Source organism: Muntiacus reevesi, chromosome 17 (genome assembly GCF_963930625.1).
Source record: "Muntiacus reevesi chromosome 17, mMunRee1.1, whole genome shotgun sequence".
Lineage (NCBI taxonomy): Eukaryota > Metazoa > Chordata > Mammalia > Artiodactyla > Cervidae > Muntiacus > Muntiacus reevesi.
Genome location: NC_089265.1, coordinates 10,416,394 through 10,438,175, shown reverse-complemented (window position 1 = coordinate 10,438,175; position 21,782 = coordinate 10,416,394). Strand labels below are relative to the sequence as shown.

The 21,782-nt window shown below is 42.2% G+C and overlaps 1 protein-coding gene across 2 annotated transcripts in view; it reads right to left on the bottom strand.

The window, feature by feature from the left end:
• Positions 1-4,882: 4,882 nt before the first annotated feature.
• The window catches only part of CCDC25 (coiled-coil domain containing 25), a 34,510-nt gene continuing 17,610 nt past the window's right edge, over positions 4,883-21,782 (bottom strand). For both annotated transcript variants that reach the window (XM_065907885.1, XM_065907886.1), the window contains 5 exons: positions 21,529-21,604; positions 17,396-17,499; positions 16,984-17,186; positions 12,103-12,148; positions 4,883-8,121 (listed from right to left, as the gene is read on the bottom strand). In XM_065907885.1, coding sequence (XP_065763957.1) covers positions 8,092-8,121; positions 12,103-12,148; positions 16,984-17,186; positions 17,396-17,499; positions 21,529-21,604 — 459 coding nt within the window. In that variant the 3' untranslated portion in view covers positions 4,883-8,091. The remainder of the gene's footprint in view (positions 8,122-12,102; positions 12,149-16,983; positions 17,187-17,395; positions 17,500-21,528; positions 21,605-21,782) is intronic.

Genomic DNA, 21,782 nt, shown 5'->3' with positions numbered 1-21,782 from the left:
TTCTCCAGCACCACAATTTGAAAGCATCAGTCCTTCAGTTCTCAGCCTTCTTTATGTCCAGCTCTCACATTTGTACATGACTACTAGAAAAACCATAGTTTTGACTACACAGACTTTCGTTGGCAGAGTGATGTCTTGGCTTCTTAACATGCTGTCTACATTTGTCATAGCTTTTCTTCCAATGATAAGTGTCTTTTAATTTCCTTCTTTAATCCTTGATATATGAGTGGCTGTCTGAACAGATGTGAGGAAGAAAAAAAGTCCAGGTAACAGATGTTTTGTTCACCAAGGTTTTAATACTACAAAATCCTAATCAATAACTGGATTTAACCATGGCAGCTGAACCCTTTTCCCCAAGGCAGGAGGGCAGGACCATGCAGGGTCTCACCTAGTGGGTTGGAAGCAAGAATGGACTGCCAGCTCTCTTCTCGTTGAAAAAGGAAACATTTTCCAACCATCAGCACCAGTACAGCTTAAAAAAGAAAAAATGATTCCATAGCTCTAAATTTATTTTTATTTCTTGGCTATGCCACATGGCATGCAGAATCTTAGTTCCCAGACCAGGTTTCAAACCTGGACACCCTGCATTGGGAGCATGGAGTCTTAACCACTGGACCACCAGGGAAATCCCAGTACAGCTTTTTTTGTGATTAAATTTACGCCATCTATTTCAGACCTTTTCCAAAGACTTTTCAGATACTTTGCCAAAGACTCTTCTAAGGTCGGTGCTAGTTTTGAAATAAGTTCAGTCAGTTCAGTCGCTCAGTCATGTCCAACTCTTTGTGACCCCATGGACTGCAGCATGCCAGGCCTCCCTGTCCATCACCAACTCCCAGAGTTTACTCAAACTCATGTCCATTGAGTTGGTGATGCCTTCCAACCATCTCATCCTCTGTTTGTACCCTTTTCCTCCCACCTTCAATCTTTCTTAGCATCAGGGTTTTTTCAAATAAGTCAGTTCTTCACATCAGATGGCCAAAGTATTGAAGTTTCAGCTTCAGCCTCAGTCCTTCCAATGAATATTCAGGACTGATTTCCTTTAGGATGGACTGGTTGGATTTCCTTGCAGTCTAAGGGACTCTCAAGAGTCTTTTCCAACACCACAGTTCAAAAGCATCAGTTCTTCGGCGCTCAGCTTTCTTTATAGTCCAACTCTCACATTTATATATGACTACTGGAAAAACCATAGCTTTGACTAGGTGGACCTTTGTTGGCAAACTTTGTTGGTCTCTGCTTTTTAATATGCTGTCTAGGTTGGTCATAACTTTCTTCCAAGAAGTAAGTGTCTTTTAATTTCATGGCTGCAATCACCATCTGCAGTGATTTTGGAGCCTAAAAAAATAAAGTCTGTCACTGTTTCCGCTGTTACTTATTTATTTGCCATGAAGTGATGGGACCAGAAGCCATGATCTTAATTTTCTGAATGTTGAGTTTTAAGTGAACTTTTTCACTCTTTCACTTTCATGAAGAGGTTTTTTAGTTCCTCTTCACTTTCTGCCATAAAGGGTGGTGTCATCTGCATATCTGAGGTTATTGATATTTCTCCTGGCAATCTTGATCCCAGTTTGTGCTTCATCCAGCCCAGCATTTCTCATGATGTACTCTGCATATAAGTTAAATAAGCAGGGTGACAATATACAGCCTTGATGTACTCCTTTCCCTATTTGGAACCAGTCTGTTGCTCCATGTCCAGTTCTAACTGTTGCTTCCTGACCTGCATAGTTTTCTCAAGAGACAGGTCAGGTGGTCTGGTATTCCCATCTCTTTAAGAACTTTCCAGTTTGTTGTGATCCACACAGTCAAAGGCTTTGGCATAGTCAATAAGGCAGAAATAGATGTTTTTCTGGAACTCTATTGCTTTTTTGATAATCCAACGGATGTTGGCAATTTGATCTCTGGTTCCACTGCCTTTTCTAAATCCAGCTTGAACATCTGGAAGTTCATGGTTCACATATTGCTGAAGCCTGACTTGGAGAATTTGAGCATTACTTTACTAGCGTGTGAGATGAGTGCAATTGTGCAGTAGTTTGAGCATTCCTTGGAATTGCCTTTCTTTGGGATTGGAATGAAAACTGACCTTTTCCAGTCCTGTGGCCACTGTTGAGTTTTCCAAATTTGCTGGCATATTGAGTGCAGCACTTTCACAGCATCATCATTTAGGATGTGAAATAGCTCAACTGGAATTCCATCACCTCCACTAGCTTTGTTTGTAGTGAAGCTTCCAAAGGCCCACTTGACTTCGCATTCCAGAATGTCTGGCTCCAGGTGAATGATCATACCATCGTGATTATCTGGCTCATGAAGATCTTTTTTGTACAGTTCTTCTGTGTATTCTTGCCATCTCTTCTTATTATTTTTTGTTTCTGTTAGGTCCAGACCATTTCTGTCCTTTATTGTGCCCATTTGTGCATGAAAAGTTCCCTTGGTATCTCTAATTTTCTGGAAGAGATCTCTAGCCTTTCCCATTCTATTATTGAAATAAGTTATGTAAACCTTATTGGGTTCTGAGTATATTAACAAAAGAACAAAAATTTCAGAGTTCTGAAGGGATGTATTGAATAATATAATGAAGCAATGGGCATCATAACTGAAGACAATTCTGGTAAGGCTGAGCTGGATAAAAGACCGTTGCCTCGAATAATATTTCCCTTTATATTTCTCAGTCTGTAATTTTAACCTGTTGACCCTGCATTTTTACTAAGAGCTAAAATGATTCAAGATCAACAGACTAGCCCTCAACACCTGGAAAATCCTGTTCTCATAAGCACATCCCAGAAATCATAAGCAAATGTTGACCTTCCTTTTACAAGGCAAATTGCTGAGGCAGAAACCAAAATACCAGCAAGTATGCAGACAGCTAAGGCTTCATCTAAGCAGGATGTAAAATGTCAGGCCATTAATCTTATATTTTTAATGCAGTGGTTACAAAGGATGGGGTTGATGTGGGATTGAAAAACAATACTGAATTTAGAGAATTCCTTCCCCCTGCCACCGCCCCCTCCCCCTGCCTTTTTTAAGCCTTCAATACTGATACCTACTCACCAGGGTTGGGAACTAGCAAAAGCTACATGGGATTCCAGGGTGAGCATTCATTTCCCAGCCTTCATTCCTTGGCTGTCAACAAAGGCAGAAAATGCCCAGTCAGGGCCCATTGGCGCTTGCCAACACAGAGACCTGTTTCTTATTTCATTCGGCAGAGTGTAGAGCTGTAGTTACCATCACTAAAGTGGAGAGCTTGGCATCCCTCCAACAACTGATACTGTGAATTCAGCAAGACAAAATGAGGCAATCCCAGTTGTGAGACAGAAAAACAGGGGTGTGTATATTCTAATGGTAAGCCATGGTTAATATACAGTGTTAGACAGGTATTGGTATTTTGTGTACTCTTGAGTCCAGTAAGAATATAAATGAATCTCTACATTTTTCTATCTGAAAATTCTGATTCTACATTCCCCAGATAGGTTTACTGACTCAAAAACTGAAGCCCCAGAATTCTAGTAGCTAAGGCAGTTAAAACCAGAAGAATGAAGGTTTGCCTTGCCTAGTGAGAAACAGAACCCAGTATCCTCTAATATAGCGGTCCTTGACCTTTTTTGGCACTAGGGACTGGTTTCATGGAAGACAATTTTTCCTTGGACTGGGGTGGGGTGGGGTTGGGGGATAGTTTTGGGATGACTCAAGCACATTACATTTATTGTGCAGTTTATTTACAGTTCATGGAATTCTCCAAGCCAGAATACTGGAGTGGGTAGCCTTTCCCTTCTCCAGGGAATCTTCCCAACCCAGGGATCGAACCCAGGTCTCCCACATTGCAGGCAGATTCTTTACCAGCTGAGTCACAAGGGAAACCCCTCACTTATTTCTATATCAGCTCTACCTCAGATCACCAGGCATTTCATCCCAGGGGTTGGGGGCTGTTGAGTCCTGCGCCAAGGACACAGGTGCAAGGCTTTGCACCAAGGCCAGAGAAGTGGAGCCCAGAACCAAGGTCACCTCCAAAGCTGACTAAGCTCCTTTGTAATTATTGCCAAAAGCCCCTGTGATCACTAGCAGGCTTCCTGACTCCAAATTAAGCAAAAATGCCCATGCCGGTAGTCACCCTACAGCTCCTTAACCAACCAACTAATGCCATCCTTCCAGCAGGAATTTTGTAGAGGCTATAAAAATTGGTTACTAACCCATGAAAAGTGACGGCTCTCCCTGGTCTGTCAGGAGGTCAGCCTACTGCACTCACGGAGCCCACATTACCCCTGCTCTTTGTTCTAATAAACTCACTCCCTCCTGAAATGCTGTGTGTCTGGAAATTCTTTTCCAGTCTGTGCTTGGACTTCCTCATCGGGGGCCCCTACTTTAATAAACATTTAAGAAGTCACAGTTGGGAGAGAAGTCTGTTTCTGTGGTTCCTTCTATCCTGACACCTCTGCCAAAACACTGGGTAATGTGCGTTGTCAGTAGTGACAACACAGGATCCCAGAAGGGGTGGCTCTGTGAACAGAACACTGGCCCTGAGTTGCCACATTCATCAGGGATACCATTCCAGCAAGCCTGCGTGTTCACACCTCATCCAGGGGTCAGGGTCTCAGGCAGACCCCTAGGAACTCTAGTGGGGTGGGGAACTGAGTTGTAGACTTCACACTCTGGTGCACAGAGATCACGGCCCTGAGACTACGAGGTCTTCAGTTCTCTCCCTGAAATCCCTGGGCATCTCCCCTTTGCTCTAAGCTGTTCTTTTCTTCCTGCTAAAAGAGCAAAACTGATTGTTCGAAGGGCATCATCCCATGTAACCAAGAACATCCTTCCTACTTGCCTAAAGTAAGTTCACACAGCCCATCAATGAGACAGCGTCATGAAGCAGGAAATGAAAGCCCACACGCACACTTGGTTCTTCTCAAACTATAAGCTTTTATTCTATTTTATATGTCATTCATCCAGAACATGACGAGTATATGGGTGGCATCGTTCATACTCAATGTGAAATGACGCAATGCACTCAAGTCACTTGCCCTTTGCTGGGCCCACGTGCGCCAGGCAGGAAAGAGCGCTCACGAAGCCCACCTTGAACGGTGGCCTGCTGGGGTACTGGATGTGCTGTCCTCATTTCCCAGCTCTCACACGCTTCCTGGAGTTAGATGGGTCGAGATGGACATTTGGCTTGGAACTGAAGTTTCTAATTTTACACTGCTGAGTACAGCTGGACTGTTTCCCAGCCTACTTCAGAATCAAGATGCTGCCCACTCTCTCTACTGTGATCATTCTGTGTGGGATTTATTATTCACCACGCTGTCCTTCAAATCAAATAGAGAAAAGCAGGCCTCAAGACCACAAGTCAGGAAAAATTGGAAAGTGTTCCCTTTTTCCATCCTGCTGAGTTTTTCCCATAACCTGTTCCGGCCTGGAAGACGAGAGCTTCCCGTCTCTGATGGATACAAATGTGGGAGGAACAGCTTTGGTCTTAAACAAGAGGCCAGAGCCTTCTTCCTTCTCTAATCTTGCTACCTGTGTGCCTCACACCTTCCTTCCCAAACTGGGGGACCACTGGCAGTAAACAGTTCAAAGGTTCACCAAAATCGGGGCTTTAGACGATGTTCAACACAGCACAGCAGCAAAAAGATACTGAAGGGGCTCCACCACAGCTGAGCGCCTACTTTGCAAAGGTCAAAACCGTCCCTATTTTGGTAAACTTCCTAAAGTCTGCTCTACTCCACGCACTGTGACAAACATCCCTTGCCCAAAAGACTGTGACTCCGGGTCAAAAAAGGTGGATAAGAAGTAAATTCTCAAGCTACAGGAATACGATAGTTTGTTAAGTAAACCATCACGTGACCCTCACCTGCACACAGATCAGAGTGGGGAAACTGGAGGCGGAATGGGAAAGAGAAACGCTCATGCTGTGTGATTTGATCAAGGGCACAGCTCATAAAAATGCCAACAATCTGGAATTTCCCTATAAAAAGTTGAAGAAACATGCCAATAGTCAGAAATGAGATGACTTAAATGCCAACAGTTTGACCTGTTGGCACTGAGCCAATGTTCTCAGAAGAAAAGGAGGACACTTCCTCTGGGGCCAGAGGAGCTGGTCAAAAACCCCGCCTATCACACAGAAAGAGAGGGAATGGGGGCGATCAGCAAAGAGCAGCTGCAAAGGGTCGAGGGCCAGGGATTTGAAACCAGTGTCAGCTAAGAGTTTACCATGTGGGCCCCAGGATCTCTCACACTACAGTAAAAACAGCTGTATTCTTCCAAAGTTCTCCCTGTATGTGCTGCAACGTGGGGCTGAGATGAGGTTACACAGGCAATACCAGAGGTGGTCTCCCCACTCTAGACATCTGCAGTTCATTTACAGTAACCAGGTGGGAGGGCTATCTGACTGAAGAAGCACAGTTGCTGAATTACACTCAATCAAGAAGGTATCTGAGAAAGGTCATCCACTCTGGACCCCATGGGCATCTGGGACAGACACATCTGTCAGTGAGGGAGGAAGATCACCCCTGTAGAACCTGTCAGATTAAGCCCACATGACAGAGAAGGTTTTCATAGCCTGATCACCCTAAGAACCAGCTTGGGGAGGGAACTAACAAGCATATTCTAAGAAGTTATAGATTAGTGTCCTCCCAAATAAAACATGAGTCTTTATTGTTACATTTCCAACTCACAGAATTCCAGGCTATCATGAGACATATATACACAGATAATCACTAATCTATGCAGTCATCTTCTGCACCCTCTCTCAAAATTTGGCCCAAGACGTTTTCCAGTTCAACCCCACACACCAACTCGGAATAAACAGAAACGCTGAAGTCTTGTGGTTTAACCCTCTGTTCGAAAGTACTATTAGAGGTGGAATATCTGTTGGAGGAGGCGCTTTTGCTGGGTTGGAACAGAGCTGAAGACTTCTGGGTGTGGTTAAAGTGTGAACCTCTCTGCCTTCTGACCCACAGACTTCGTGTCTTTCCTCTTTGTTTTGTCTCTTTCCATAGCGGTTGGCTTACAGGTTGTCATAGAGATCGCTCTTCTATTCAGAATCACCCTGGAAGGCAGGTGGTTCAGATGAGCAGGACTGTTACCTATTAAGTTACTGAGTCAACAACTGAGGAATCTGAACTCTGGGATTACCACTCAAAATAAATATTATTTCAAAGTAAATAACAAACTACTTGGCTAGCAAGTGAAATGCCTAAGTCTTTCTAAACCATAGACTTGGGCTTTATGCTACATCCCAAGACAGAAATCAGGTAACCTACATCTTCAGAGGAATTCACAAAGCACTCCTTCCTGTTTCTTCCTTCAATGCTGAGAAATGACTCTGGAGCCGGAAGCAGTAATATACAACTTGGGACTCGGGTGAAAACTGCCCTAAGGCCCAACCCTGATTAACACCGACTATTCCTTTTCTTAAGTCTAATGGTGCCTGCGTGGAGGCTCTCAATGGGAAAAGGAAGGATGTAGCAGGTGGAAGCTTGGAGAAGCTGAGAGATGAGGGCAGATCCATTAACAAACTCGGATGGCACTATGGGACATGACCACTGAAGCCAGTTATCTTCTGAAAATATCACGATCACTTTCAAAACCCATATCTTTTTTTTTTTTCCTTAATCAGGAAGTCAGGGGTGAGAGGAACATTTGCTTATATTGCTCATCAACACATTCTTCTTAACAGAACTGAGACTATTTTAAGAATATTAGGAGCTTTTCAAGACATCTGTTTTCAGGACAGACTGCAGTAATAGAAATACTTTCCAGAGTTGGTTCGTTCTAGAGTCTATTCCAAGAACAGGGGCGGCCAACTTTCGTGAGGTTCCAAGGCATGTTCTGGCAAAAATATTTTCACTTTCCTAAAGTTATATGCTGTCTTAAAGTCCAACTATACTGTATACACATTTATATATACATATATATATATATATTCATCTGATCCTTTTCTGGCAGCAAAAAAGGGAACACTTTTTTTAAACTCCAAAGTTGGTAATATTTGTAGAATATTATGAAGGCAGAATTTTGGTTGGTTGTTTTTTTATGACTCAGAACATAGATGAAATGAAAACTTCTGCACACTGCCCCAAATTCACATCTTTAAAAGGTCCTTTTCTCCATTCACATGAATTCGTCTGAATCATTGCCATCCTGTAGGAGACAAAACAGTGAAACCATAAAAGCCTCCAAAATAAGTAACTCAGTATAAAAACTTTCATGTCAGTATTAAGGAACAAGCTTCCTTACGATGAACCATAGAATTCAATTAAAAAGTAAAATAATTAACTTCAGTCACTTCTCCTCCATGTTAAATTGTTAGTTGTTTAGAATGGCGACAGGAGCAGTTGTGTTCTCTAAGGTGTCATCACTACATGGCCTGGATTGCCCGGCAATGAGAGACCAGTGGGTCCCACACTGTGAAGTGAGGCCCAGCGACTTACCATAGGGTGTGGAAAACAGGACTCCTTCAACAAACAGACCACAGCATGAAACAAAACAAATACTGACTCGATGCTTTAATGCCAACAAAGCTATAAGTAGGCACAAATATTTTTGATCTAAATTCCATTATTTTGAGATTCGGGGGTATTATGTATTTATTATTTCACAAGGTGGCTTCTTTTTTTTTAATAGAAAAAGTCATCCAGAAGCTACAGGCTAGTTACCAAGTTAGCTGGCTTGCCAAGTTTTTGATTAGGAAAAAAAAAATCCTCACATGGCAGTGGTATCTGTGTAAGGACTGACTTTATTGTGTATAAACAAGCCCGGAGACCAAGCACAGAAGCGATCCCCGAAGCTCCTTTCTGGGCTTACCTGGTGGCTCAGATGGGAAAGAATCTGCCTGCAATAATGCAGGAGGCCCGGGTTGGAAGAGAGTCAGGAAGATCCCTTGGAGAAGGGAATGGCAATCCACCCCAGTGTTCTCGCCTGGGGAATTCTATGGACAGAGAAGTCTGATGGCTCCATAAAGTCCAGAGCATCACAAAGAGTTGGATACAGCCAAGCAACTTTCACTGTGAAGTTCCCTCCTGAGCTACTGCATACCCTAAGACAACTGCTCTGGATGCCAACATTCAATAATACTGTGAGTTCTGGTACATTTGCCTGAAAATGTCGTAAACTGAACACAACATTGTTCTGGCTTCTCTCTCTTTCCCATGCTTTATACCTGCCTTGATAGAGAGGGAGGGGACTTCGGCTTACAGGTATGTGACATGCTTTTCTCCTTAATAGCTTGTGTTAAAGATGGGCAGGGAAGCAGGGGAGAAAGTAGAAAACAGTGCTTTCTGGGAAGTCTGGCTTGATTTCCATTCAGCGGGCTTCTCTGTGCTTCTCTTCAATTAGCACAACGAATTGAGGCCACAGTGGAAATGCCTTGGATAATTGTACAAAACACAAACTACTGTTTGTAGTCTATCTATGCATGCGAACTCTGACTGCCCAAGAGTTCTACACTGGAATAATAGTGTCAGAGATGTTCAAAGAGTCATCCTATACTTCTGAAGGTCAGCTTGAGATCCCAAACACTGAGGATGTTTGTGTCCCCAAAACTCACTAAGATAATGTGGCTTGGTGCCAATCAAAGTGAATTACTCCCTACAAAACCTATGAGTTAGATCTGCAAGTTCCCATGTGTCTGGGGAACTGTGCTTTTTTGGGATTACAGTAACTTTTAAACGTATAACTGCAATCCAAGACTTGATTTGGACAATTTCTGTATTTTAGATTCCCTTTAAGAGTCAAAATATTTTTGGGGCAGATTCCCTGGAGAAGGGAATGGCCACCTACTCCAGCATTCTTACCTGGGAAATGACATAGGCAGAGCAGCCTGGTGGACTATAGTCCATGGGGTCACAAAAGGGTCAGACACGATTTAGCAACTAAACAAGAGTCAACATGCTTTTCAGTGCAGCAAAGCAGGTTTCTCGTCATCCACTTAGAAAGTGATAAGCGAATAAAATGTCACAAGAAATGGTTCATGGTTCCTGATACCAAATTTAGAAATTAGAAAGAAATGATAGATGGAAGAAAATTATTCTAAACAGGAGAGCAAAAATTCAAAATTAAACCCAACCTCAGGGTGGAAGACTAGTATTTTCCCTGATGAACTTGTGTAAGACACTAAGTTAAAACTTAAGTTGTGTCTCAGGTAAACACCAGTCTTTGGCTGAAAATAACTGACCAAGCTGTGGATTCAAAAATTTCTGTGTCCCCTTAATAGAAGATGGTTACAAGGAGAATGAAAGTCCATTCTTTAGAAGAAGGAGGAAGAGCTATGTGAGTCCTTGCACTGTGAGAGAAGAGAAACACCCAGCACAGAACTTCCTCGGAAATTTACACCTGGTTCCAACACGGGCCTTGGGAACAGCAGCAGCAGTGACAGAGGGAGAGGAAAGGCAGGAAGGTTAATAATCCTTTGGTCTACAAACCTGACTTTCTAATCCTGGAACTTTTAACATGTCACTAATTGGGTAGTGTCTGTACACAGATGTATATTTGTGTGTGTATATGGCCTGTTTCTTAATTCCAAAACAACATCCAAACTTTGAAAATCCATAATGAAAATGCCTAAGGTCATAACACAATATACATGCCAGATTTCTGCTGGGAAGTTGTCTCTAAATAACAGAAAACTTCAATAGCAACAACAACCACAGCAAAGACATCAGACCTGGGTTATGTTAACAACTTCTGCTCAACTGTTAAACTGTTTTCTCAGAGTAGTTTCCAGGAGGGATTAAATACACCTCATCTCTTGATACAGATGCTCTGTGGATAAATAACAACCAAAGACTATATGGATAAGAAATAATAATGACCATTTATATTCATAGTGTCTAAATCAAGGAGGAACTTTCACACACATGACTTTGTTTAAATTTTAGAACAACCCCATGAGATAACATGTCTCTCTTTACTGCTGATGAATTGTCCCTCGGAGAGGTTAAGTAACTTTATTAGTCCTATCCAATTAAACAGATGGTTTAAGTCTCAGAACTTCAAAGTCAAGGCTCTATTTAATTACCGAATACTACTCTGGAATTTTTCACGAATAAATTATAAAGGTACATCTCTGACTCATAAAGGAGCCCCGTAACTTTAGTTCTCCAAAGGGAAAGGAATAAGAATACTGTTCTTATCAATTTTTAGAAGGACATTTACAGATGAACAAGGTGCAAAATCCTACTAACAATTACAATTCACACACTGAATATGGGGTTTGGCGAGGTGACCTTTAAGGAAACTTAAGTTCTGTTACTTCTAAGCATCTAAAGCAGTGTTGCTTAACAGTATTTTTGCTGTGATGGAAATGACCTACCTCTGCACCATCCAATAGCACAGCCACTAGACACATGTGGCTAGTGTGACTGAGACACTGAATTTTTAAACTAAATCAAATTAAATGTAATTTTTTTAAAAAATGTAATTTAAATAGCCACATGCAAAGAGTGCCCAGTGCACTGGACAACACATCTAAAGCATCATATGCTATACTATAAACATGCAACATAGCAGCAAATACACATGTCTAATTTCGTTTTTTTTTTTGCACAGACTGTTTAATAATGGCCTAATTACGCTATCTCCAGCCACTTCAAAATAAATTTTGGGCAAGATAGCACTTGTGGACAGTAAGTCCCTGCCACGGTTTCAATAAAATAATGATGTGCTTGCTGATGCTAAGATGACCCCTTCTACACTATAACGTGAATCACCATCTCTCTTTATCTTAGGGCCTCAGGAACATGAAGACAATCAATGCTTGGTACTTAAACTACAGTTAAGATCTTTCATTTAATTTAACTGAAGGTGATAATTTTGTCCTCGCTCAATTAAAACATAGAATCTGCAGTCACATTACTATAGAACATTAATAAATAAAGGCACTTTTGGCATGCCTGCCGGAAAAGAGGGAAACAGGGAATGAAAAAGTTTTTGAAAACAAACATGGGGCAAAGACCACAGGGAAGGTGGGCAGTGTCTAATACAATCCACCTGAGTGTTCAGTCATTGCCAAACCGCTGTCAAGCCATCCGCGAGATGTCAACCAACACTGGCCAGAAACTCAATCGTTACAAACTTAGTGAGTTATTTCAAGGCACAAAATTAGAGTGAATAACTTGAATGTACCTGATTTGAAGACATATTCTCAACTTTCATTAGTGACGAATAGCTCCTAGAAGAAGAAAAACAAACAAACAAACAAAAAAACATTTTAATTAAGATTTTCTGGCTGGCAAGTATTTCATGAACATTTACCAAGTATCTAGCAATGCTGAGGGCCTTCTGAAGAAAACAGCATCTCTGCTGTGACTTGTCATCTCACCCGGATCTTGTTCTTTTCTAACTTCAATCACCTGAACCGTGGGCTTCAACTCTGATCTCTGACGCTGCCAACTCTGAAACATCCCCACCTTAGGTAGACTGAGGTCCTACCCTTGGTCTTTTCTGATCTGTTACACACTTCTCCTCTATTGACTCCTTTTCTGATTTCTGCTTATTCCTTCCAGTTTCAATGTTTACACTGTGAGCCAGATTTCAATGTTAATCACTACAAACAAAGCTAGTGGAGGTGATGGAATTTCAGCTGACCTATTTCAAACCCTGAAAGATGATGCTGTGAAAGTGCTGCACTCAACATGCCAGCAAATTTGGAAAACTCAGCAATGGCCACAGGACTGGAAAAGGTCAGTTTTCATTCCAATCCCAAAGAATGCTCAAACTACTGCACAACTGCACTCATCTCATACGCTAGTAAAGTAATGCTCAAAATTCTCCAAGCCACGCTTCAGCAATACACGAACCGTGAACTTCCAGATGTTCAAGCTAGTTTTAGAAAAGGCAGAGAAACCAGAGATCAAATTGCCAACATCTGCTGTATCATCGAAAAAGCAAGAGTTCCAGAAAAACATCTATTTCTGCTTTATTGACTATGCCAAAGCCTTTGACTGTGTGGATCACAATAAACTGTGGGAAATTCTGAAAGAGATGGGCATACCAGACCACCTGACCCACCTCTTGAGAAACCTATATGCAGGTCAGGAAGCAACAGTTAGAACTGGACATGGAACAACAGACTGGTTCCAAATAGGGAAAGGAGTATGTTAAGGCTGTATATTGTCACCCTGCTTATTTAACTTATATGCAGAGTACATCATGAGAAATGCTGGGCCGGAAGAAGCACAAACCAGAATCAAGATTGCAGGGAGAAATATCAATAACCTCAGATATGCAGATGACACCACCCTTATGGCAGAAAGTGAAGAGGAACTAAAGAGCCTCTTGATGAAAGTGAAAGAGGAGAGTGAAAAAGTTGGCTTAAAGCTCAACATTCAGAAAACTAAGATCATGGCATCTGGTCCCATCACTTCATGGGAAATAGATGAGGAAACAGTGGAAGCAGTGTCCGACTTTATTTTTTGGGGCTCCAAAATCACTGCAGATGGTGATTGCAGTCATGAAATTAAAAGATGGTTACTCCTTGGAAGGAAACTTATGACCAATTTAGACAGCATATTAAAAAGCAGAGACATTACTTTGCCAACAAAGGTCCATCTAGTCAAGGCTATGGTTTTTCCAGTGGTCATGTATGGATGTGAGAGTTGGACTGTGAAGAAAGCTGAGTGCCGAAAAATTGATGCTTTTGAACTGTGGTGTTGGAGAAGACTCTTGAGAGTCCCTTGGACTGCAAGGAGATCCAACCAGTCCATCCTAAAGGAGATCAGTCCTGGGTGTTCACTGGAAGGACTGATGTTGAAGCTGAAACTCCAATACTTTGGCCACCTCATGCGAAGAGTTGACTCACTGGAAAAGACCCTGATGCTGGGAGGGATTGGGGGCAGGAGGAGAAGGGGACAACAGAGGATGAGATGGCTGGATGGCATCACTGACTCAATGGACATGAGTTTGAGTAAACTCCAGGAGTTTGTGATGGACAGGGAGGCCTGGCGTGCTTTGACTCATGGGGTTGCAAAGAGTTGGACACGGCTGAGCAACTGAACTGAACTCAACTGAAAAGTTTGTTACAATATCACAAAAGCCAAGTTAGTTATGCAATGTTCTAACAGAGCAAGTGGGCAGGCTATGAGGAGGAATCCAACTACGGAGATGAAACTGACTCGGACACACTGCGGGGGAACTGCAGACACTCCTCTCCAGTGTGTCAATAAACGATGGTGTCCCCTGGGAGACTCACAGGTACCTGTTTGAAGGCCCTCTCCAAAATCCACATAAAATTGAGCAAGAGCTGTTCTGCTTCTCTCACTTTCCAAGCAAGGTCATTTCTAGGGCTCCGACTACTTTCAGAACCTCTGCTGTTTCTTCTGCCGCATCCTTGCTCTAAGTGTGGCTTACAGCACAGCAGGTGGAAGGAACATGTCACTCAAGGCTTCCTCTCTACAGGTAACCCTACACAAAGGTTCTCTACACAACAATCCCATTAGATGCTAAGCTACAGGGCAAGTGTCAGCAAAAAAGCTGTGTAAAGAGCTAATGAAGAAGATGGTAAGTGAGAATTAATATGTGGAGACTAAATAAGGGGAATTTTTCATTATCATGTAAATGAATAAAATGGCTAATAGAAGGACTGATGCTGAAGCTCTGATACTTTGGCCACCTGAAGCAAAGAGCCGACTCACTGGAAAAGACCCTGATGCTGGGAAAGACTGAAGGCAGGAGGAGAAGGTGACAACAGAAGATGAGATGGTTGGATGGCATCACCGATTCTATGGACATGAGTTTGAGTAAACTCTGGGAGTTGGTGATGGACAGGGAGGCCTGAAATGCTGCAGTCCATGGGGTTGCAAAGAGTTGGACACAACTGAGTGACTGAACTGAACTAAAGTATATATTTAAAACTTCATGGGAATAGATACTGGGAAAGATTGAGGGCAGGAGAAGGGGATGACAAAGGATGAGATGGTTGGATGGCATCCTTGACTCAATGGACATGAGTCTGAGTAAACTCTGGGAGTTAGTGATGGACAGGAGGCCTGGTGTGCTGCAGTCCATAGGGTCGCAGAGAGATGACTTACCGAATTATCAACAATAAAATATACTGCTACCGCTTAGCCTTCACAGTTCGGCATTCTCCCAACAATCTAAATATTTCTTTAAGAAAACCACCTCAAAGGATGATCTTTACGTAGACCTATTCCAAGTATCAGATCACTAGAATTTCTGCACACTGAGGACAGGGTAGGTAAAGCACTTATTTGCAAGAACAAGATGGAGCTCTGTCTTCAGGGACTGCTGCTCTTTTCATCTGAGAAGGAAGCTGGTGCCTTCTGGGTCATGGGTTTTGCTGTGTTCTGAGCTAGAGGCTGATGGATAGACTCCTGACTAGAGCTTAAAGAACCTGGACTATACGATGGCAATTCCATCCTTTTTATTCTCCTGATAGAAATTAGAAATGAAAAGCTGATTGCCATTCTTGTTCAGAAAGTTAAAAAAGGGAGTTTAGAGTCTAAAGAATGGCAATAGAATTGGGAAGAAGTTGGGCATCACCAAGATATGAGGCTATGAAGGACTTCCTCCCTGAAACTGTTTGGAAGTACTGTGGGTACTGTCCAAGGTGAGAATGTCTTCTCACTCTATCTGTAGAATTCCCCAAAGATTCAAACATCAGTTTCTTCAGCGATCACAGCAATTAAACTAGACGTTTCTTAGCAGATGGTCCAAATAAATGAATCGACCACTGGTGAAATTTATTGGTATTTTCCATGTCAGAAAGGCAAGTGAAAGGCTTTAGAATGAGAAGATTTTGTAGGCATAGCATTCAATCTCTTGGGTCAGAGTCAAAGACAGAAATTAAAGTGATACTAGCACCAACAGGTTATAAAACAAATCTGAGCTTAGAGGTTGTTGTTGGAGTTTCACTAAAACTCTGAAACGGGCTGAACAGAGGGCAAAAGAGAGTGGAAACAGTGTGTGTGAGATTGAGAAGCAGACTGAGATGAGCTGCATGTCTCGGGGAGTTACTCAGTCTCTCATTTTCTTCTTCTACAAAATACAGATGCTAAAAAATATTTGCCTCACATGGCATTGTTAGGATTAAATGAGATAATGCAGTAAAGCACAATAGAGTGTTGGGAAGATGATAAGTATCCAAAGATGTTAGTTAACCTTTCTTATTAAATATTATAAGTAAATTAAGTGACATTATCAAGGGAGCTTCCCTGGTTGCTCAGATGGTAAACAATCTGCCTGCAATGCAGGAGACTCAGGTTTGATCCCTGGGTTGGGAAGATCCCCTGGAGAAGGGAATGGCAAGCCACTTCAGTATTCTTGCTTGGATACTCCATGGGGTCCCTACAGTCCATAGGGTGGCAAAGAGTCGGAAACAACTGAGCGACTAACACTTTCACTTTTTTTTTCATATTTCTAACATATAGTGTTATGTTTCTAAACAAAATTATGGTAGATTTGTAAAAGCACAAAAAAGTATGTTATTTTTACCCCACTGCACAATGAAAACAAAAAGAATAAACTAGTCTAAATCATGCATCACTCAAAATTCCACACAATTTTGAAACCGATGGTGTTGCTAATTGTTCTTTCGTTCACAACACAAAAGAGACTCACAATTCTACAGCAAATTGAATGTTTAAGTCTCTGCAATAATCTGTCTCACGCTGGTTATAACTTGGGGTAACACTTCCAGAGTTCTCCACTGGAATACTGTATTGTAAATGAGACCATGCAACAACCTACTTTTAGCAGAACTCCCAACAGGGACACATGCATGTCGATAAAAAATAAATAGCAGCGCTTGACCATAATACCTCCATTCTGGCCAAACAATCTTGCTAACAATCCAGAGTATTCCAAGGAAACCAGGTCAGGACAGGGCAAGACAGCTCATGTGGATCCTATTCCCTTCCCAAAGGAATCAGTAACTTTTCTGGTACACGTATCACAAATTAAATCTACCATTCCTAAGGGTTAATTCCCAATTAAGTCAGCAGTGAGGACTTGTCCAAGGTCAAGGCAAGTGTCTTAGCTCCAGCATACCTAAGTTCGTCCATCTCCCTCTTCTTTTTCATCTCTTCCTTTTCTCTCCTTTTCATTTCCTGAATCTGGGCTTTCTTCTCATTTCTCTCTTCACGGTCTCTGCATTCTTTCTCTGCCTCTAGGTCTGGGAACCGCTCCATTTTGGTCTTTTCTAATCGGTTCAGGATCTCATTCACTTTCTTCTCTACTGTCACAATTTTCACCTTTGAGGGAGATGTAGGAAAAAAGATACTTAATCTTTATGGTTTTCCCCTCCCCCTCAGAATAGGGCAGACGCTTTCCTCTGCCACCCAGGTGGAGTCCCTTTAGGAAACAGACATGTGGATCCCTCAACAGCAGAGACAGAGACCCCTCAGCACCAAGGCACCCCTCAGCAGGAGGGCGCCGCCTCTTCCGGTGACATCACACTCACATCCTTCTGCCTGTGAAAGCCAATCTGGCCCACGTCCATGTCAGCTGTCTTCTTCAGGTTAGACCACGGGGTGTACACCACATTAACATTGTTCATCTTGCAGCCTGCCAAGAGAAACTGTCCTCAGCATGTGGGCAGGAGGACACTGAGCAATGCGTGCCCACACCCATGATTAAGTCACCATAATCCAACAGGGGAAAAGGGTGAGAATGAACGAGCCACTGAGCGTTTCAAACCACAAAATATTTTGTCTTTTTAAAAAAGCAGCTCCCTACAAAGACAAATGGTAAAGCCCACAAACAGTTCAAGCTAAAGTATTCCAAAGGAGAGCAGGGTCTAGAGATCAGCTTCAGGGACTCTGAGGCTTTCTAAAGTTGAACAACATTTACTGTATGTGTTTTTAAAGAGAAAAGGGCCGCACAGGTTTTCTCAGATTCTCAAAGGAGCCCTTGACCTAATGAAGATTAAGCAGCAAGATAAAGGAATTCGGGAGACAGGATCCTACCCGGAATTACCACAAACCAGCTGGTTCACTTTGGGAAAGTCCCCATGGCCCCTGGAATCTTGTCTGAAATATGAGGAAGCTGGACCCATTTAGTAGTGTTCCTGTTGTTTGTTTCTTTTAGCAGTGGAACGTCTTTCACCAAAGAAAACATGTCAAAGCAATCGAAGCAAAGATGCTCTGGATAAAACGGGTGCCAGGAAACCTGTTCATGCCTCCTATGCCCTCACCGCCCCCGCTTCATGTGCCCCTCCGTGCCAACAGCCTCCCAGGCAGCTCTAAGAATCCCAGTTTAGTCACTGGTCCAGTGCTCCCTAAGGCCCTTCTGAATTTGATGGCGATACGTGTCAGTGTTTACAGTCAATGATCACACACAATGGGGAAGTCTGGGGAACACAACCCTATTTAAATGATCAATGTTAACATCACCAAAAATGAGGTAAACTGGCAGCAGGTACCTCCTGACCTAATGCACAAGGTTTCACTTGCATAGTAGTCCTGCCAGAAAATTTGATCATACTGAACAGGAAGCATCACACCAACCCAAAGTGGCCTCCACTCTAAAAGTGTCAAAGTCCTGAAATATGGCTGATTCATGTCAATGTATGACAAAACCCACTGAAATGCTGTGAAGTAATTAGCCTCCAACTAATAAAATAAAATTAAAAAAAAAAAAAAAAAAAAGTCCTGAAATACAAAGAAGTGTCCAGATTAAAGGCGACCAGAGAGACATGACAAGTGAATAGAAAACAGGATCCTGGATCAGGAAAGAGATGCTATAAAGTGACAGAAGTGGGACTACTGACAAAACTTACATATGGTCTCTCTATCAGGTAACGGTATTCTCCCCATGCTACATTTCCTGAATTTAATCACTGTAACACAGTTACTTTAGGCAATGTCCTTCTGAGGACACCCTGAATGGTCATGATGGCTATGATTTTCCTTCAAATGGTTCAGCTAAAAAAAAAAACAAGAAAAAAACCATTGAGTATATCATAGGGAGAGAGCAAACAAATATGGAAAAACTCTTGACTCTAAATGAAAGGCAGATGAGAGCTGTATTTTTCTTGCAACTTTTCTGCAGGTTTGAAATTTTTTTCAAAATTAAGTTAAAAAAAAATCTCCATATGCAAGGCACTGTGGGAGATAGAAACATGGCTCGCACAGTGGATCCTGTCCTCTAAGATTAAAAGAGGACAGACACATACATTTGTTTTTTGTTAAGCCACTAAGTTGTGTCCGAGTCTTTGCAACTCCATGGACGGCAGCATCCAGGTTTCCCTGTCCTTCACGACCTCCTGGAGTTTGCTCAAACCCATTTCTGTTGAGTCAGATAAATAAGCTCAAGTAAAATGAGATGCTGTCAGGTGATATTGGAAAGATATCGGTAAAGCGCTAAGCAATTCAGAGAGGGCAGAGGTCACTCAAAGATGGAAAAAGAGAAAGATTCCACAGGAGAGGTTAAGTTCCTTAATTCTTCATTGTTTAATCTCGGCTTCCTCATCTATAAAATGAAAATAACTTTCTTAATTCAGTAGAATTGACAAATGAATAATGTGTAACGTTTCTGGCACAGTGCCAGACATGTAATTAACATTCAACGTTAGCTGCTTTTACTATTATAACTGCTGTGTCCACCCTCAGCCTTAGCTCAGATCTAGACATGTGATGACTGAGCAGGAGTATAACAGTGAGGGCAGAGGGAACAATGTAAGCAAAGGCACAAGGTGGGAAAACAGCAGATACTTGCTTTGGCTGGAGTGTGAGATACACGAAGGGAAATAGAGTCTGTGGTCAGATCCGAGATGCTTAAATGCCAGCTTAGGAAGTCTGGACTTAACTGTATAGACAAGGTGTGGGGTGTCATGGAAAGTGTCCAGGCTTTGAGACAGTTTAATCTGGCAAGAGATTATAAAGTGAATAAAGAAGAGGCTGACCAGATTCCGTGAGGACAAACAGCATGGGAGGTGGTTAGTCAGGGAGGAAAATATTTTAAGGACTCAGTGACACAGAGGGAGTGCACTCAGCAGATCTCACAGCAAAGACAGTCTTCGGCAGCCCTCAGCATCCACTGCTCTTAACTCCTGACAGTGCAACGCCTGGGCTCATTCCTCTGCTGAGTGAGCCATCCCCGTGGCAGGCTGAAGGGGGAGGTTAAGGACTCAGTGATCCAACTGACTTCTCTTTTCTGTTTTCTCTAGAACTAGTAAACTACAAAGGGACTAAGGAGAAAGAGGCTCAGCCAAGAGTAACAAGGCCAGGGCAAAGAGCTCTTGTAACAAAGTTGTGTCTGCCAGCCAGAGGCATGGGAAGGGGACAAGAACAGTGAAAGGTTGCAACACACAAGGAAAGAGGACGATGACAGTCTCGATTTTTATTATCTTTATTTCAGTAACCAGAGATCTTAACTGGGAATCTTAGGAGCTTGGTTCTACTCATAAAAATGGAATGTCCTAAAATCAACTGCAATTTAATGATTTATGGAGCTGAAGATGAGTGGGTCTACAGGACAAGGACAAGACTTCCGGTTTCTTTGGCTAGGCCCCTGACCCAGGAAAGCTGCCTGTGTGAGATCTGCAGGCTAAAAGGTGGGGGAGGGGCTCATTTCCAGCTCTTCTCAGTAATCACCGACCTCTGCAACCTGCTGTCAGCTCTGTGTCTGCCCCATGCTTATCTTCTATGTAAACCATATTTTTTCTCAACACTCTGGATCGGCCCTCAACTTCAAATGAACCCAAACTTACCTCAACCCTATCTAGGTCCATGTCCTACAACTAAAATCCAGTCTATCAGCTCAATTCTTCTTAGCAGAACTGCCACCTCCACTCCATTAATTGTCCTTCTTGACCTACACTGACCATTGAAAAGTTAAATTTGGTACAGTAGAACTCAACAGGCATCAAGCCCAGTATTACAGGTCCTACTTAAAATCCGGAGGCCAAGGGTCCCAACACTCTGCACGCTGGAAACATCTGGAGAGCACTATAAAAATACTGACTCTAACATATCATCCCAGACCAATTATTTAAGATTCTCTGGGAGATAACAAGAGTGGATTTGATATGCATAGGGAGAAGAAAGTCTGTAAGGAGAGAAGAAAGAAAACGCAGGAAAGAGCAAGTGGGAGACTTGAATTCTAGAATGTATTGAGTTGGCCAAAAAGTTCGTTTGGATTTTTCTATAACATCTTAATGGAAAACCCCAAAAGAACTTTTTGGCCAACAGAACAGTAACAAATAACAAAAATAAAGTTATGCAACAGCATTACAAATAAAGACCTGAGACACATTTATCGCCTGGCTTTTAATATAACCTAATTTCCAAATGTCTTTTCACAAATAACCTTAATGGTAGGCAAGTCTAGACAACTTTCTATTCAAAAGAAAGAGAACAGGGTTAAAAAAAAAAAAAGACTTAAGATGGGCCATGAACATTAGAGGGGTGGGGAGATTCGTCTTCAGTTCTCCAACAGGCAGCGAGATTGCCATCTTAACAAAACAGGGGAAAGGCATATTATATACATGTTATTCTCTACACTCAAGCCAAAGTCAGTAACATGTTCTCTAAGATGTAATCCATTTCAGACACAAAGTGTGTGAGTTCTGAAAACACCTCTAGGAAAACTGACCTTGAATGCTATTGGCCTTCACAAGATGGGCACAGTCCATCAGCACCTCCTTTGGAATATCTTCTATTTTCTCTCCCTGAAACACAAAGATAAACCAAATGGCTCATCACCTTGTTTCTGAGCAATACTGGAGCACTTTTATAGGGCTTTGCTACTTTACTACGCACAATTTTATTAAAAGCAAGGGGCTCTTCAACTGTATTTTAAGACACTGAAAAATAAAGACAGTTATGGAAATGTTTAAGAGAAGGCAG